The sequence below is a fragment of the Ailuropoda melanoleuca genome, chromosome 14 (genome assembly GCF_002007445.2).
Source record: "Ailuropoda melanoleuca isolate Jingjing chromosome 14, ASM200744v2, whole genome shotgun sequence".
NCBI classification, from domain to species: Eukaryota; Metazoa; Chordata; class Mammalia; order Carnivora; family Ursidae; genus Ailuropoda; species Ailuropoda melanoleuca.
This window is the reverse complement of record NC_048231.1, coordinates 7,561,874-7,582,263: the sequence shown is the minus strand read 5'-3', so window position 1 is coordinate 7,582,263 and position 20,390 is coordinate 7,561,874. Positions and strand designations below refer to the sequence as shown.

General features: G+C 35.2%; 1 protein-coding gene across 10 annotated transcripts in view; it reads right to left on the bottom strand.

Annotated features, from left to right (window-relative positions):
* The window catches only part of FUT8 (fucosyltransferase 8), a 296,269-nt gene that overhangs the window by 231,728 nt on the left and 44,151 nt on the right, over positions 1 to 20,390 (bottom strand). For 4 of the 10 annotated variants that reach the window (XM_034643016.1, XM_034643008.1, XM_034643015.1 and 1 more), the window contains one exon: positions 17,629 to 17,729. The exons of 4 other annotated variants lie outside the window; for them this stretch is intronic. In XM_034643016.1, the coding sequence (XP_034498907.1) occupies positions 17,629 to 17,702 (74 nt within the window). In that variant the 5' untranslated portion in view covers positions 17,703 to 17,729. Of the gene's footprint in view, positions 1 to 7,334; positions 7,385 to 17,628; positions 17,730 to 20,390 lie in introns of those variants that run through there. 2 more of the 10 variants (XM_034643011.1, XM_034643010.1) reach the window with 2 other exon arrangements.

The window sequence follows — 20,390 nt, the reverse complement described above, 5'->3', positions numbered from 1 at the left end:
AATAGCATTAGGACATTGTACTAATAACAGTAATAATAGTAGTGATAGAAGTAATTACAGGAGCAGTAGTGGTAGTATAATAGTATTTAATAGTAATATTACTAGTAATTATAATATACAAAGGAAAATATAATTTTGCTTTATTGATCCTGAACCACGCAAAATCTGAGCGTCCTTATTAAAAGTAGTAATTCTCTTTGTACGCATACGTAACTAAATGCTATGGGAGACTGTAACTTAACCAATTAAGTCTAGAGTTAAAGAAAACTGAGAGACTATGTACTGGAAGTTTAGCTTTAAAAATATCTCTGCTGTCAATTCAATTGTCATCTCCATCAAGCACCATTCTCAAACTCTCTAATTCTCCACCTGTGGATATCATCACTCCCTCCCTACTCTTGCAAAGCATATTTTGTAAGAGCACAATTCCCTATGCGTCACAATTTCAGCGATTTCTGTCTTTCCTTAAGACTTAATTCATGTCGTATGTTGTAGGTGTCTCAGGCATTCAACATAGTACCTGAATCATAATAAAAGTTCAATTACAGAACAACTGTTCTACTTAAAAAAATTTTTTAATCATCCAATGTATAATTCGCAATGAAAATTTACTAAAGGCAGCTTAGAAGTTACTGAAATTTGAGCTCAGTCCCAAATATTGTATTCTGGACCATAGCCCTATCTGATTTGAGTAAGGTTTTAAGATATCAGTATTATCACGCAGAAAGTTCCATTATTAGATCTACTTTTTAAGCCACTCATTTACTAAAGAGTTTGAGTATTCCCTCCTCTGTAAACCTTTCATTACCTTCTAGGCACAATTTATTGTTCCTCCCTGTATACTACAACTGAGCTTTACAGATACGCCGATTATACTTACCACACTAAGCAGACCAGGACTAAATTTCACACAACTCAACACATTTCACACATTACAGACTGATACCCTTAAACTACCTTTAGGACACCAAATTCAGTCTTTTACACATCATCTTATCAATGACTGTGAGTTACAGCATGAAGCTCTGGTAACTCACAATGAGTTTGAAGCCAGGCCTCCCTGAAGTTGAGATAAACATGTGTTATTATCCTGGTCTATGATGGAAAAAAAAGTTAGCTCTGCCTACCTCATTTCCCAGTCCTTCTACAGACAAAGCCTTGGCCACATATACACAAAAGTTGGGAGGGGTAAGGATGAAGGGGTAACTGAAGCGGTCATTCTAAAATCCTGCAGGATAGGCGTCCTCTTGTCCGGCCTAACCCCTCCTCAGGCCTATCTCCAACAGTACTTGATTTCTCCCTTGGGACAGTGCAGAGCTATAGGTATTGCTAGGTTGCAAAAAGATATCCCAGGTAATCAAATATATAAGTGGGAGACTTTAAGTACCCCAGCTTATACTGTCACAGCAGGGTGAGAAGGATCCTTTCTCCTCAGCTTCATATACCTACCGTCTCAGTAACAGAACTCAAATCCCAGAGGCTGCACCCCCCTCTAGAAGGAGGTTGGGCCCAAGATCCATTTGCTCAGCCCAAGCACAGCTAGAAATTCCACTCAGACAGGTTTGATGTTGTGCAAAAGCAGGATTCCTGCTCCCAAGGGAGACGACATGCCCAGGAACTAGAATTAGATGTTTTTGTTTTTGTTTTTGTTTTATGTAGGCTCCACACTGGGCTTAAACTCAAGACTCTGAGATCAAGAGTTGGACACTTAACCAACTGAGCCACCCAGGTGCACAAAGAATTAGATATTTTATAATGACACATTTTGGCTTCGTGGAATAACTCCCCATAGAAATACCCAAACACCTCCTACCATGTGAATATTTATTTTCAAACACATTTTGGGGAACATATCATTATGCAGGAAATTGGGGGACTTCCTACACTGCAACTATTGACCTACATTTCCAGCTCACCTACTAAATTACCAACTTTCTAAAGGCAGGGTCTTAATCATTTTGTGTCCAAAATCATAGTAATTGTTCACTAAATTTGTTGGAGAAAGGGCAAGAAAGGAAGACTAGGAAAAAGAAAGGAGTAAGGATAGAAAGAAATCCTTGTATACATCACTTTAAACCCCACACAACAATACAGATATTCCTAAATCCTATCTTTGAAAAAATAGCAAAGACTAAGAACAAATTCCAATTACAGAATTTTACTGCTTTTAAATGAAATGAACTCAACAATTCTGCATGATGTTTTCCATCCCTTGGGTTCACCTATGTCTCAGGAGAAACATTATTTTTTTTTAATCATGGTAAAATATCTTGAAGATGACAAGAATAAAAAACAACTAAATACTTTATAAAATGTCAACTTAGAAAGCCAGAAGAGAATATGCAGTAAAGAAGGTCCTAAACAATCCTTTGATAGCTTTTATGGGTGAGGAAGTGGGTTCAGAATCATCAGATTCACTAAATGTTTCTAGAAGTTTCTATTACTACTGACTTTCCACTCAAAAGGCTAGACCCAATTCAGGTAAACACAAGTAATAGGGTAGAGGAAAAGTCAGAAGAATGCAGAGAAATAGAATAAGGACTCCTGACAAAGACATCAAATTAAACCCACAAATATAAAGTCAGTAAGGAAAAATTCAATTTGTAAGTACAACATAAAATATTAAATTATTTGACTATAGATAATTTATAACCTAAGTATAGTCTAGAATACCAAGTTTGACACGTCTAGGAGATCATTTTTATCACCTAGTTACAAATTTCAATTTTTAAAAGAGAAAAATATGAATCACTGTGACAATATAAGTCCTAAAGCACTGTTTTCTAATCATATAAGAAAAAAATTATATTTTCAAGATACAATAAAAATTAATTAGCCCTGGGGAAAAAAAACATAAAATATTTCTTAAAAGAAAGAGAAAGAAAGAGAGACTGAAACTTGTGAAAATCCAGACAAGAAACAGCACAAACATGGGGAAAAAAAGCTAAATCAGGGGGCACCTGGCTGACTCAGTCAGTACAGCATGCAACTCTTGATCTCAGGGTCATGAGTTCAAGCCCCACATTGGGCACAGAGCCTACTTAATTTAAAAAAATAATAAAATTTTAAAAATTAAAAAGAAGCTAAATCAAAAGAAATGGAAAAGCTAAATGTATACACAGTTCATCACAGTGATAACAGAATAAACAGTCTTACCAACCTAACAGTACCTCACTCAACGAAAACACATTACTATTAAAAACACAATGATACAGAAAGAGTAAACACACTACTAACTACAAAAAGCACAAATTTAAGAAGAAACTATGATCACAACAATGTAAAAAAAAAAAATCTATATATGAAAAAGAACTAAAAGACCCATATACTCACACATGGTAGCTATTGTCATGTTAAACTATGGGATAAAGGATGATTCTCTTATTTTAATAAAACAGTTGCCTGAATTACCTGTAAATAGTGATTTTTTTAATGCAACTTTTTTTCAAAAGAAAATAAACTACATTTTACATATAATATACAACAATTTCTCTTTTCATACTTCCACCAAGATACTGAAGCACTAAATTCATGATGTATATTAAGGGCTTGTTTTTTTTTTTTTTTAACCATATCACAGAAAATGTAAGGATTAACATTATCACTCTATTCTCTGCACATAAAAATAATTAGTGAACAATGTACTAATTAAATTAAGACACGCAGTCTGAATGAGCCATCCAATTAATTCCATCTATCCAAAGCATCAGTACAAGGTTTTTTGGGTTTTGTTTTGTTTTTATAAATTTTTTTAAAGATTTTATTTATCTTTGTGACAGAAAGCAGGAGAGAGAACAAGAGAAAGCACAAACAGGGGGAGCAGCAGAGGGAGAGGAAGAAGCAAGCTCTCCATTGAGCAGGGAGCCCAATGCAGGACTCGATCCCAGGACCCTGGGATCATGACCAGAGCTGAAGGTAGACGCTTAACAGACTGAGCCACCCAGGCATCCCAGCACAAGGTTTTAATAACCATTCCCAGAATCATCACCATAGTTACCATAAGTGCAAATTGGTGAAACTTGACCCTACACCCAAAAAGTCTGTAAAAATAAAATATTTTTTGTGTGGTTCAAGAGTATAAAAATGAAACTCTGGCTATTAACATAGGAAACATAGGAAAGGTTACCATTGTCCCAAAACTACACTCGCAAACAGAAGAATAGTAACCAGGCTAAGAATGAGTCATTTCACCAATAACAAGAATCAGTCCCAAGATCAATTTCCCTCTGAAAAAGTTCTATACTCATTCTTGCAAATTAGAATACATTACCTCAACTGCACAAACCTAATGCCAGAAGGAAATCAAATTCCAAAATACTGTCAAATCAGACAGAGGATATCATACCAAGTTTTACCATTACAAAATTGCCAAAAAGAGTCAAAAATAATCTTTAATCAGGTCCAACATGTAAAGAGCTTGTAATTCATCACTGCTGTTCTCACTAGTGAAAGAAAGAAACAAAGAAGACAAGACAGACCAATAGGCGGGACAGAAAAAAAAAAAGAAAATCAACAACTCTTCTGAGCTCCATCAAGCAATTGAACCCAGAAGGCAACCTGCTACCCTGAAAACTAGAGACACAGACAGGCAGATACAGAAAATCAGTTGAAGACAAAAAAAGAAACAGCAGGCACCAGGAATAGGAAGCAGTTAAAAAATATGGCATATATTAATCCAAGTATATAAATAATTACTTTAAACATCAATGGTGTAAATACATCAACTAAAAGACAAAGACTGTCAGCCAGTGATAAGGGGTGGTGGGTGTTACACAATGACAGTGGGTCAATTCTCCAAGAATATGTAACTTCCTTTATATGTATGCATCTAACAACTGTGCATCAAAACATATGACGTAAAAATTAGTAGAACTGCAAAGAGAAATACATGAATTCACTGTTGTATTTGGAGACTTCAACGCCCCTCTAATCAGTAATTGACAGAACCAGTACACAGAAAATCAGTAAGAATATGGTAAAACTGAATAGCACCATCCATCAACCGGATCTAATTGACATCTATAGACTATTTTACCCAACAACAGGAATATACACACTCTTCTCAAGCTCAAAGAGAACATTTATCAAGATAGACTACATTCTGGGCCAGAAAACACACCTTAATCATACAAAATATGCTTTCAGATTACAATGAAATTAAACTGAAAATTAATTTAAAAAGGTAGTTAGAAATTACCCAAATATTTGGAAATTAACAACACACAATAATAGCATATGAATCAAAGAAAAAGTCTCAAGAAATTAATACTTTAAGTAAAAATGAAAATAAAACATTAGAGTTGTGGAATGCAGTAAGTGCACTACCACATTTTCTCTTTTCAAGAAAAATTTTATAGTGTTGGAGTCATATATTAAAAAATAAAAGGAGCTAAAATCAATCACCCAAGCTTCTGCCACAGGAAAGTGAGATTTATTTATATATAAAGATATATATATATCTTTATGTATCTTTATATATATATATTATATATCTATATCTATATAAAGATATATAGATAGATATAGATATATATAAAGATATATAGATATATATAAAGATATATCTAGATATATATAAAGATTAAATAAAATCCAAAATAAGCACAAGAAAAGAAATAAGAAAAATCAGAGCAGAAATCAATGAAATTGAAAATATGTAAACAAAAGAGAAAAGGCAACAAAAGTAAAAGCTGGTTTTTTTGAAAAGATCAATAAAATGGATAAACCCCTAATCAAGGAAAAAGGAGAAAAGAAACAAATTAGTAATATCAGAAATGAAAGAGGGCCCATCACTAGTGATCCTATGAACATTAAAAAGATAATAAAGGAATATTAAAAATAATTCTAGGCCCAAACATTTGATAACTTAGAGGAAACGGAATAATTCTTTGAAAGACAATCTACCAAAGCTCACACAAGGAAGAAAGAGATCACCCAGATAAGCCTATACTGATCAAAGAAATTGAATAAATAATTAGTAATCTTCCAAAGCAGAAAGCTCCATACCCAGATAGTTTCTCGGGTGAATTCTACCAAACATTAAGAAACAAGAAATACAAATTCTCTGCAGTTGGTTCCAAAAAGAAGAGGGAGCACTTACTAATTCATTCTAGGAGCCCAGCATTACCCTAATACTAAACCCAGACAACATTACAAGAAAGGAAAACTACAAACAAATATCTCTCATGGACACAGATGCAAAAATTCCCCAAAAAATATCAGCAAGTCAAATTACACACCACAAACAGATAGGATTTATTCAAGTATATAAATCAAGTTCAATGTCTGAAAATCAATTTTTAATGTAATCCATTAAACATCAACATGCTATACAAGAAAAATCATGTGATAGTGATACATGCAGAAAAGAATCTGATAAAATCCAATACCCATTTATGATAAAACTCAGCAAAATAGGAGTATAAGGGAACTCCCTCAAGCTGATAAAATCTACAAAAAACCCACAGCAAATATCATTCTTAATAATAAGAAACTACATACTTTCCCTCTAAGATTTTCCCTCTACCATTCCCATTCATATCATACTGGAATCATGCTGGACATCCTAGCTAATGCAGTAAGACAAGAAAAGGAAATAAATGATGTACAAAGTAGGAAGGATAAAACACAACTGTCTTTGTTCACAAATGATATAATCTACATAAAAAATCACAAACAATCGTAAAGGGGAAAAAAACCCTGGTAGTAATAAGCAGTTATAGCAAGACTGCAGGATATAAGGGAACTCTATACTTTCTGTTACATTTTTCTCTAAAGGTAAAACTACTCTAAAAAATAAAATCTATTAAGAAAAAGAAAAGAAAAGGATGCCTGGGTGGCTCAGTTGGTTAAGTATCTGCCTTTAGCTCAGGTCATGATCCCGGGGTCCTGGAATCAAGTCCCGCATCAGGCTCCTTGCTCGGTGGGGAGCCTGCTTCTCCCTCTGCCTGCCACTCCCCCTACTTGTGTTCTCTCTCTCTAACAAATCAATCAATCAATCAATCAAAAAACCATCAACCAAACAACCAGCACAGTAATCCATTAATTCAGAATAGGTGTTCAAGGAGAGGAAAAACAATGTGTTTAACATGAACATGATTTTCCTTCTTCTTTTCCTTCTTTTTTTTTTTTTTCCTATGAGCCTGCAGAAGTAGCTGGCTGGGGGATGGGGGAAGGAGATTCCTCTAATTTCTCAAGCATATGTGAATCCAACAAAAATGAACACTACATAAAAAGTGAAGATTCCAAACCATAACATAAATCAAACATATTCATACTCTACTTTTTAATATTTGCAAATTCAAAATTCTCTGAAACTCGAAAATATATCTTACAAGTGGAAGAAACTTCATCTTGTTAAATATTAGTAGACGAACTTCAAGGTCTAAAATGAGGAGGAAAAATTGCAATCAAACAGAGTTTAATACAAACCTGAATCATCAGCCACCATATCCACCCCACACCCCCCCCAAAAAAAAATCCTTCCAGGATTCATTAGAATAGCCCACAAATCCAAAAAAAAAAAAAACTTGGCTTCTTAAAGGTCAAGTTATTTTCACTGATGTGGACAGCACATTAAAAAAAATACAGTAGCAACATTCTCCCACTGTCTTCATTGAAGGATGGAAATGTGAACAGAAAATATGAAACAGAAGGTATGTATCTTTATTACCATAATTATAGCATCTGTTTATATTAGTTTTTACATTATATGATCATTTTAACATATATTTTAAAGATTATTTGAGACGGAGAGAGTATGCAAGCAGAAGAGAGGGGCAGAGGGAGAGGGAGAGAGAATCTCAAGCAGACTCCTCACTGAGCATGGAGCCCGACAGCAGGTGGGGTGGCTGCCTCAATTTCAAAACCCTGAGATCATGACCTGAGCCGAAATCAAGAATCACATGCTTAACCAACTGAGCCACTGAGGCACCCCTTTTTTAACATATTTTATTTCAAGTATTGCTACAGTGTTATTGCAAATTTTATATTCTAATGTGTCTTCTAAAGTTTAAAAAAAAGAAAGAAAGAAATCACCATTGTTGCAGTATCTGGTGATCATCTCTGAATCACCCAAATACCCACCCTGAAAACAGGGTCCTGGGAAAATTCATCTGTAATTAAAGAGCTATATGCTGAAAGATCCTTAAGTTCAGGTGTTGAGAGATTTCCAGGGTTTTCTGGAACATGGGTTTGAAATTCTACTGCATGGGATGAATCAAAAATCCATTTTCTTTCACTTCAGTCACTTTTAATGCAAATCCAAAGATGTTGGTTCAACCTGCATTTATACTTACCACCAATACACAGACATTATTAATTTGTACCTTGAAAAGAACAAACACAGAACAACCACAGGTGGTTTTAGTATTATCAAAAAATTTCCTCTTAAGTATTCGCAACATGTCTATGAAATAATTATTATCTATTTTCAACATGATTCAAATAAGAATTCAAATAATACTGCGGTGAGCTATTCAAAACGTAAGAAAAATCCAACAGAAGAAGAATCACTTACACCTAGAACTCCAGCACCAGGCTCCATCTCACTAGACTATTATCATTCTCTAGTAAGAATGTTTCTCAGATCCCTTGACTGCAGGAATATTATGATAGGGCAATACGGGCAATGAAGGGAGATCTACACTCTCATGCTCACTTCAGAAAAGGTTATTTCATTTTCTGAACTCAGCTGACAGATTGCAGCAACAATACGTTTTTCTAACTTCAAGTGAATTAACTGACCTCAAGAATGTCTCCATTAGAAATATACTATTCAGGGGCGCCTGGGTGGCACAGCGGTTGAGCGTCTGCCTTCGGCTCAGGGCGTGATCCCGGCGTTATGGGATCGAGCCCCACATCGGGCTCCTCTGCTAGGAGCCTGCTTCTTCCTCTCCCACTCCCCCTGCTTGTGTTCCCTCTCTCGCTGGCTGTCTCTATCTCTGTCAAATAAATAAATAAAATCTTTAAAAAGAAATATACTATTCAGGAGCGCCTGGGTGGCACAGTGGTTAAGCGTCTGCCTTCGGCTCAGGGTGTGATCCCAGCATTATGGGATCGAGCCCCACATCAGGCTCCTCCACTATGAGCCTGCTTCTTCCTCTCCCACTCCCCCTGCTTGTGTTCCCTCTCTCTCTGGCTGTCTCTATCTCTGTTGAATAAATAAATAAAATCTTTAAAAAAAAAAAAAAAAAGAAATATACTATTCAAATTGAAAAACAAAACATGGTTAAGTCAGAGAGATCAGGACTAACCCCATGTTTACCTAATGTCTTCAAAAATGATCTTCACCCAAGTAAACAAAACATAAATAAGGCCACATTCACAAGTCAGAACCTATCATACCAGCACTTAAATCATTCTCTACTTCCTTTTTTAATTTTGCCAAGCTAACAACACTACTATCAATATTGTATATAGCAGACACTCAACAATTACCAAACTTCAGAATCTGAGACCTACAAAGGCCCATACAGACCATTCGGGCCATTCCTCTTTTCTTCCAGACCTCCCCATTTCTCCCATTGAGAAACTAATAGCTGGAGAAGATGGTAACTTTCTCAAGCTAGTTAATAGGGTACAAACTAGAACCAAGGCAACTTTATTTCCACACTGATGTTCTTTCCACTACATCATCCTGTTGCCAAGAACTCTGAAGAGTCTGAGATTTTATCCTACATGCAAGCTAAGCAATCAGCCTGCCACAGTGTCATGGATACTGAGAAGCAAAATCATCTAGCCACACTAGATACTGAGGACTGAAACCACATACTCCCTTGTATCCTTGTACTGGGTTGAATAGTGTCCCCCCCAAAATTTATTCATTGTCAATGTGACCTTATTTGGAAACAGGGTCTTTGCAGATATAATCAAGGTAACATGAGGTTATAGTGGATTAAGGTGGGCCCTAATCCAGTGACTCGAGTCCTTATAAGAAGAGGGAAATTTGGGATACAGAGGGAAGACCACCATGCGAAGATGGAGGTAGAGATTAGAGTTATGCCGCCAGAAACCAAAAAACACCAAGGATTGTTTATAAACACCAAAAGTTAGAAGAGAAAAGAAAGAATTCTTCCTTAGAGCCTATTGTTTTAAGCCATAAGTGTGTGGTAATTTATTATTGCAGCCCTAAGAAGTTAATATACCTACACGCTCATCTTCTGGTATATATATTAATGAGACTTTATTAGTCCAGTGTCCTCATTAGCGTAACTCTACTATTTCAGGAGACTCTTGCATGAGTATAACTTGATTGTTCATTACAGAAGCTTCAGGAAAGACCAATCATCTCTTCAATAGGAAGCCATCAACAATTTTCAAATCCTTGCCTTGCTGTTTCTACCAATTCTAAACTATTATGATATTCAATCTTAACCAAGCCCCATCACCACCACTTAAGACTCAAATTGAACTTCAAATCCTCACATTTTGACCTTGGCTTTGACCCTCTTAGATATCACCAAAGCTCTCTGAAGCTGGTATTCTCCTTCACAGCAATAAGCAATAAACTCAGCTTTATTTTATCAATAGGTTGTGTTAGTGATATTTGGCAACTCAGCATCAGATAATCCTGTCAGAAGATAGGACAAAGAACAGCTTACTACTCAAAACAACAGCAGTAGCCAGAGTATCATCATTTGCACTGGGTCCCCAAGCCCTAATTCTTAAAAGGCAACACAAAGTGAGCTAGTGATGCCTGCACACACAGTAGGTTGCATTACAGGAAAAGAAAGATGAGATTATGAAACCCCAGTCTTTCAAGGGGTTTACAAGCAAATATGCCCTATCTTTTCCCCAAAAGGATTATCTTGATTATCCTGGACAGCAAAGAAATCAGTAACCTGTCCTTAGGGGAAAACATTATTTCTATCTTTCTAGGATTTTTGCTATACAAATTTCCTTGAAAAGACAGCCTCCAACAAAAGCTGTCAATGTTTCTGCTCATAATATGGGCAGAAACACAAAAGACTCATGCAGAATTGTCTCCAAATAGGTGTCTCCTTTGTTCTAAAGGGCTAGAAATTCTTAGGAAATCAGGATGAAATTAGTATAATATAATGAATAGAAGATGTTACAGGAGAAAAAAATTAGAGCAAAGAGTACTGTACTTAACTAAAACCACTTCAACTGAGTCACAATCTCTTAATATGCCTATACATCAAATACCTAAAAGTAAATACTTAAATGTTATTTTATTTTAAAATGTTCCATTTCTAAAAGAGAATCTTGAACAAGTTGTTTGTTAATTTTCTAGGCGTGGCAGTGCTCATGAGAAAAAGGAAACTGGTAGTTCTGAACTTTGCTAATTATAACTGTAAACATGTTTATTAGTGAAATCCTCCAGAGCAGAATATAACCCATTATTTTAGGGTGCTTAGAGTTAAAACCAAATAAAATCTAAGGTCCATATTTATCTAAAGTATTTGTGAAAAAAGAGGTCTCATTTAAATTTTATACTTTTAAATTAATCTACATAAAAATGTTTTGAAGTAGTTAAAAAATAATTTTTAAATTTCTCTAGATATATCTGAACATCAGCATGTTTTTTGCATCTTATTGAAAATTAAGATTGTATCTCATACCATTTCAATAGTGACCTGTTCTAACTTAAAGTCAACTGAAAAGGAAATTAAAACTGAACTTTGTAAACAATTTTAAATTGAGCAATTTAACTTTATCCCTTAGGTCAAGTAACAATCCCAGGATTAAGAAAGGCAGGGTAATGAGTAAAATGAGCCACTACAGTACTTGTCTCTAGCTAGCTATGTCACTAAAAGCATACCACCCCATCTCTCTGGGTCTCCATTTTCCTATTTACAAAAAAACTACAGGCATTGGACTAAGTGTTCCTCCAGGTCCATTTTGTGTAAAAATTCTATGAGAAATACCAGTTCTTACCATTCTGTTGGGTTCCATTTTCTCATGCTTTCAGAAAACTCACTTCCTACTTCTTGCCCTACCAATCTTGGAGAATCCACCACAGATGCAAGGTACTCTAATTAACTCCAAGTAGTCCATGGATGGGTGAGACTAATTCATTCAGCAATACTTGCTATAGGAATACCTACTTCAGAAAACACCAAAATCTAAAACAATCATTGCTGACAAGAAGCTCAATCATCTAACGCAAATGATTTTGAGAAAACAAAGCTAGAGGAGGGGTGCCTGGCTGCCTCAGTCAGTGGAGCATGTGACTCTTGATCTGGGGGTTGTAAATTTGAGCTTCATGTTGGGTATAGAGATTACTTAAAAATAAAAAAATCTTACAAAAAAAAAAAGGTAAGTAAGGAGCTGGAGGTATCACAATCCCAGATTTCAAACTATACTACAAAGCTGCAGTAATCAAAACAGTATGATACTGGCCCAAAAAGAGACACATCAATCAATGGAACAGCATGAAGAGCCCAGGAATAAACACACACTTAAATGTTCAATTAATGTATGACAAAGGAGGCGAGAATACACAATGGGGAAAAGACAATCTCCTCAATAAATGATGCTGGGAAAACTAGACAGCTGCATGCAAAAAAATGAAACTGCATCATTTTCTTACACCATACACAAAAATAAACTCAAATGGGGGCGCCTGGGTGGCACAGCGGTTAAGTGTCTGCCTTCGGCTCAGGGCGTGATCCCGGCGTTGTGGGATCGAGCCCCACATCAGGCTCCTCCGCTATGAGCCTGCTTCTTCCTCTCCCACTCCCCCTGCTTGTGTTCCCTCTCTCGCTGGCTGTCTCTATCTCTGCCAAATAAATAAATAAAATCTTTAAAAAATAAATAAATAAATAAACTCAAATGGACTAAAGATCTCAATGTACTACCTGAAACCATAAAACTTAAGGAAAAAAAAAAAAACAGACAATGATCTCTTGGACATTGGCCTTAGCAATACTTTTCTGGATAAGGTCTCCCTGGGCAAGGAAAACAAAAGCAAAACTAAACAATTGGGACTACATCAAATCAAAAAGCTTTTGCACAGCAAAACAAAAACAAAAACTATCAACAAAATGAAAAGCCAGAATGGGAGAAGATACTTGCAAATGATAAATCTAATAAGGGACTAATATCCACAATGTATGAAGACCTCATACAACTCAATACCAAAAAAACAAACAATCCAATTAAAAACGGGCAGAGGACCTGAAAGAAGATATACACACAATCAACAGAAACATGAATATCACTAGTCATGAGAGAAATGCAAATCAAAACCACAGTGAGATATCACCTTATACCAGTCAGAATGGCTAGTATCAAAAAACCAAGAAATAACAGGTATTGATGAAGATATGGAGAAAAGGGAACCTGTACACTGTTGGTGGGATTATAAACTGGTGCAGCTACTGTGGGAAACAATATAGAGGTTTCTCAAAAAATTAAAAATAGAAATATCATATAACACAGCAATTCCACTTCTGAGTACTTATCTACAGAAAACAAACACTCCAATTCAAAAAGATACATGTACCCATATGTTTACTGCAGCATTATTTACAATAGACAAGATATGGAAGCAACATAAGTGTCCACTGACAGATGAATGGCTAAAGATGGGATATATACATACAATGAATATTACTCAGCCATAAAAAATAATGAAATCTTGTCATTCATGAAACATGGATGGAAGGTACTATGCTAAGTGAAATAATTCAGATGGAAAAAGACAAATATCGTATGATTTCACTTATATATAGAATCTAAAAAACAAAACGAACAAAAGAAAGATAAATACAGAGAACAAACTGGTAGTTGCCAGAGAGGTGGGGGTATATACAAAATAGATGAAGGGGATTAAGAGGTATAAACTTCCAGTTATAAAATAAATAAGTCACAGGGTGGGGAATACAGTCAATACTATTGTGATACATTTGTATGGTGAAAGAGAATAACCACACTTACCATGGTGAGCATTTCATAACATATATAATTGCTGAATCACTATGTTGTACACCTAAAATTAATATGTCAACTACACTTAAATAAAAAATTAAAAAACATTTTTAAAAGAGAAGCTCAGTCATCTATTTGAGAGCTCAAAAGTATGTATGTACCCAAAATCCTAAAAAATTTTGGGAAATATATGGTATTTGCCTTAAAAATTTATACTATGCTCAGGGAGCCTGGGTGGCTCGGTCAGTTAAGTGTCCAAATCTTGATTTTGGCTCAGGTCATGATCTCAGGGTTGTGAGATCAAGCCCTGTGTCAGGCTCCATACTGAGCATGAAGCCTGCTTAAGATTCTCCCTCTACCTCTCCTTCTGACCCTCCCCCACTTCTCACGAGCACTCTCTCTCCAAAAAGAAAAGAAAAAGAAAAAGAGAAAAGACTTAAAAAAATGTTTTTTACTATGCTCTTTGGCAAATGGAATCTGTATTCCTACATGCTAGCTGTCCATCCCTTTCCTAATATTTGGCTTTCGGTTATGATGTCTTTGATGCTACATTAAAAAGTTATGCCAGATAACTTATATAATTAACGTGACACAAAAAGAATAGCTCAAGTCTGAAGAAATCACAACTTCTGAGCATCGCCTTTGACTCTGTATTGCATTTACCCAATGACCAAATAATTGCTCTTCCGCAAACATCTCTAAAATGCTCTGACTCTGCCTAAAATGTTTTGCCTATTTTGGAACTGTTCCCTGAGAACACAATATAGCATACTATTTTATCTACAGAGATACTACACAAGTCATATAATTTATCTAAAATATTCAGAAACAACAGAACAGTTCAAAGTTGCAGTGACTCTTAATCTCCAGGCTGAGGAGCTGGAATCTAAAGCAACATTCTCTGAGTCACAGCATAATATTTTGCTCAAGATCTTTTCATTTCTGTAGCACATAATGAACCAGACAATCCTTATAAATAATAAATAGGCTTTTTGAGATCACTACATAGCTAATTTTTTATATTACTAATTTCCCCAAGGTAGAAGAACAGCTTCCATCACTTTCAACCCAAATATTCATTCAAGAAAGTTTAAACTGACTTTTCATGCCCAACATTCACCATCTTTAAGAGTAAGTACGATTTTTAATATAGGAGAATTCTTATAATTCACTTGACTTTTCTAAACAGGTAAGTTTTGGAGCTACCTATATGAGGGCTAACTATACAAGCCTATCTATACATTTCTGATCTAACACTATACTCAAGAAAGCAATATGATTTTTCAATAGTCAGGAAACACCACAAGATCCAATATACCTCACTTCTAACAATTTTGTATCACCTCTCTTTATATACTTAAAGTAATCATAAAATGCAGGTCTCTTCCCCTACACACAAGATCTGTTTTAAAAAAATTCTTTGCTTATGTTTTAATGCTTTTTAAAAGAAATGCAACCCCAGCCCAAAAAAGCAATAGTAAAATTATCATGATTTCTTTAACAAAACAAATAACATTCTATTAATAAATTCTGTTAATAAAACATTCTATTAATAATTCTACTAATAAACATTCTATTAATACAATGACATTTTTATTTTTAATATGTATAACTGCATATTAAAAGGATTACACACCATCACCAAGCGGGATTTATTCCTGGAGTGCAAGGATATGAAAATTGATCAATGTAATACGTTACATCAACGAAATGAAGAAAAACCCACATGATCATCTCAATTGATCTAAGGGGGAAAAAAGCATTTGATAAAATTCAATACCCTCTCATCCTGAAAATACTCAACAAAATAGGAACAGAAAAGAAACTACCTCAACATAACATAAGCCATATATGAAAAAAACACAGCAAACATCATACTCAATGTTGAAAGACTGAAAGCTATTCCTCTAAAATCAGGAACAAGGAAAAGGAAGCTCACTTTCCCCACTTCTATTCAACACAGTACTGGTGGCTCTAGCCAGAGCAATTTGGAAAAAAAAAAAAAAAATTTCAAGGCATTCAAATTGAAAAGGACAAATAAAATTATTTACTTGCAGATAATATGATCTTATATGTAAAAAAAAACCAAACAAACAAACCCTAAAGACTCCACAAAAAAGCTCTTAAAACTAATAAATAAATTAGCTAGATACAAAATAGCATACAAAAACAAACCACATTTCTACACACAATGAACAATCTGAAAAGACAATTACAAAAAGAATTCTACTAACAGCATCAAAAAGAATAAAATACTTACGAATTAACTTAACCAAGGAGGCAAAAGACTTGTACAGTGAAAACTACAAAACACTGATGAAAGAAATTAAGACATAAATAAATGGAAACACATACCATGTTAGTAACACTGGGAGACTTAATATTGTTAAAATGTCATACTACTCAAAGAAATCAACAGATTCAATGGCTAAGATGGGGGGCACCTGGGTGGATCAGTAAGTTAAACGTCTGTCTTCAGCTCAGGTCATGATCCTGATCCTGGAGTCCCAGGATTGAGTCCCACATGGGGTTCCCCGCTCGGCAGGGAGTCTGCTTCTCCCTCTGACCCTCCCCTCTCCAGTGCTTTCTCGCTTTCACTCTCTCTCTCATATAAATAAATAAAATCTTTTTTAAAAAATGGCTAAAATGGTAAATTTTGTTATGTATTTTGTTGTTATAAATACTATGTTATATATAAGTATTTAATCACGAAAAAAAGAAAAAAAGTATGACTAAAATAATCACCAAAAACTGGAAACTCCTCAAATGTCCATAAAGTGGTGAATGGATAAACCAACTACGGTATATCGCCATATGGTAGAACACAGCTCAGCAATTAAAAAAAAAAAAAGAACAAATTACTAGTACATACAACATAAAAGAATCCAAATGCATTATGCTAAGTGAAAGAAGCTAAATTTTAAAAGCTACATACTAAATGATTCTATTTAAATGACATAGCAGAAAAGGTAGACTATAGGGACAAAAAACATCAGTGGTTGCTAAGAGCTGAGATGAGGGAGAGGTTGGCTACAAAGAGAACATGAATGAATTTAGAAGATTATGAGGATGAATATATATTTGTCAAAACTCATAAACACTAAAAACAAATAATTTTAACGTATGACTAAAATCTGGACAACAATCAATCCTTTAAAAGTCAGCTACGCCTGGGTGGCACAGCGGTTAAGCGTCTGCCTTCGGCTCAGGGCGTGATCCCGGCGTTATGGGATCGAGCCCCACATCAGGCTCCTCCGCTATGAGCCTGCTTCTTCCTCTCCCACTCCCCCTGCTGTGTTCCCTCTCTCGCTGGCTGTCTCTATCTCTGTCGAATAAATAAATAAAATCTTTAAAAAAAAAAAAAGTCAGCTACAAAAATGTCCAAAAATGCTAAGATGAGCTGTTTATTTTCAGCACCAAATATATCATACAACAATGCCAAAAGAACAATGTACCATATTTAGTCACAAACTTGTTTTTACCCAGCCTCTTAAAGTACAAAACTATTAAACATAGAGTAAAACATTTTTTTTTATTTTATGCACTGCAGGTTATACATTGCAGGTAGTGCAAAAATGTCTGTTAACTAATACATAATTCAGTAGGGTTTAGACTGACTTGGTCTTTCTAATTCACTGCCATGTACATACATAGCTTTAAACACAAAATTATCCATTTCTCAACATATTAACTTATGATTAGAACAGGGAAATGCTGTCCACAAAATATACTAACCTGAATTTGTTCATTAATCTATCAATAAAGGCAAAAGAACACTTTATCTTGAATGAAAATACCACCTGGGTCATGAATGCTCTCTTAGCAAAAGCAGCAACCTGGAACAACAAACAAACAAATAAATGAAATTCAGCCTACTCAAAGTTCAGTTAGAAAACCTTCAGTATTATACCATTTTAAAAATTGCATTTTTCCCCTTATAATATGTCATAACATGTAAAACTTTCACTTTTTAAAAGATTTTACTTATTTACTTATTTGAGAGAGAGAGAGAGAGCAGGGGGAGGAGCAGAGGGAGAAGGAGGCTCCCCCCTGAGCAGGGAGCCCAAGGCAGGGCTCCTTCCCAGGACCCCGGGATCATGACCTGAGCCGAAGGCAGACACTTAACCAACTGAGCCACCCCAGGCACCCCCATGTAAAACTTTAATATATTCACTTCTGTAAGCAGTATCTTTCAAATCCCAAAAAAGAACAGGTTTTTACTTTATTGTAGTCAAACACAGTAACACTCAGTGTCTTAATTTGCTTCATAGTTTATCTTGAAATAAGTCAGCACCTACAATATTACTTTGTGAACACAAAAATCTTCAATTTTTCTACTTTTTAACATATGGGGCAATCAGAATTATCTCTCTTTTCAGACTAATGCTCAAAACCTTCTACATCCCTCACACCACAATCAGCTCTACAACCTAATTTCTGACTATCTCCTACAGAGAATTCCATTCAAACCAATTTAATTTGCTTGTTTTTCACAGAACAATTTTGTCATTCTCAGCTGTCACCCTGCAACACACCATTCCTTCTTTTTAGAACAGGGACTTTTTCTCCCTTATCCTCTTGGTGAATCAATGCATATCCATCAATTTTCTCAAAATCCAGCCCCTCCATTTCTCCCTGAAAGCTGACATAATTACTCTGTACTCCATTAATCTTTGCTACAATATGTTATTGCCTTATGACATGTGCCATCTCATGTGATCTCCTAATAAGGGACCCTATCTCTTATTTCTTTTTCTCCCTAATATCTACTACCATGTTTGGCATATAGAAAGTTAATCATGTGATTGACAAGTGAATGGTCTTAATAAAGATTCACACATCAAATGTTCACTGAATATGTATGTGCAAGTCCCTAAGTACAAAAAACCCAAGAATAATATAGCGACACAATACAATCTTCAGAAATATGTCTTTCTGCCAACTACTTTACTGTTGTTACAACGTGAGATTTTGGATTGACATTATCACTAATTTTGAGAAGCAGTCTTTATCCAATGACATCAAAGCCTACTGAAACCAATTTTTGGTAATTAGAAATAATATTGAAGGCATCATCACCAGCTCCAACTCCTCCAGCACCAAGGTAATCCAACTATTTTCACTTTAAATTCCAAAAAAAAATCTATTCTGAGTCAGAACAGCTTATTAATAAGGACATTCAATAAATTAAGCTAAAAATAATAAGCACATTTGTATAGTGCTTTACTATTTACATGATCTCATCTGCTAGATCTGGTTGAAAAAGACAAACCACTGCTAAGTCAACTACTCTAAGGGTCCGTAAACAATTCCAAAATGTCCATTATCTATAAAAATCAGCCAAGGCTGATTGTCATTCCTTCCTGTAACTTCACCCTAAAGTCTTTACCAACTTCCCACAATAATCCAGTAGTTCAGGATTTATGCTTCTAGCTATTATGGAATAACTGGTACCAGATTTACTCTCAGACAGTAAACAACTACAAAACTAGACAAAACATATGACATAACAGTTTATGAACATTGGACAATAATTAGTGTAGATCTGCATTCCCTGAGAGAAGGAAACAAGCTAGATAAGCCCTACGAACATCTTGACTTTCTGCCAAGAGACATGTTCTAGACACCACTGCAGGCGGGGAGATTCAAAGCATAGCACAGCAATCAACTTAACTTGAAAAGACAAAGATATAAGTTCAGTAAGGGACAGGTGACAGGAATTACCAGAATAATGTACCAGAGAGGAGGGATTATTCAGAAAAAAGCTCTAGACATCTAGGTAGGGGTCCACTTGAGTCTGACTTAATACTAATCTACATATAATTAGAGTGAAATTCCATGAATCCAGGCAAAAAACAACTGCTGAGGAGAAAAAAGAAAAGAAAAGAAAAGAAAAGAAAAGAAAAGAAAAGAAAAGAGGAAAGGAAAGGAAAGGAAAGGAAAGGAAAGGAAAGGAAAGGAAAGGAAAGGAAAGGAAAAAAAGAACAATGCAAGGTTCAAACAGAGCTGGAGACATTGGAGGTTCCAACCAACCAGAGTAGAGAAAGACTTTGTATACTCTAGACAGTAAGTACTCAGTATGGCTAAAAATCAGTCCCAGAATAAAGACTACTCTCTAATGATCCCAAAAGAACTTAAAAACCAACCTTGAAGGAACGACCAGATCCTCAATTTAACATCTGTAACCGGATGATTAGCCAAATGGAAAACCTCATTATTCACAGGGCATCGGGTAAAGGACTCAGAAAGATTCTGCCTCAGTAGTGGGGCAATTAGATTAAATGGTCCCACTTAACAAAGATTAAAAGCAATACCTTAAAGGATCAAACACTTTCCAAGTAACTTCAATACATTCCAGAAAAAGTTTCAAGAATATTTATAGGAATACAAAAATAACCGTACCCAACAAGGTAAAATTTACAATGTCTTCTTTTACATGCCTGACAAGCATCAACTTATTTCCAAGCAGCTTTAAAAAAAAAAAAAAAAAAAAAAAA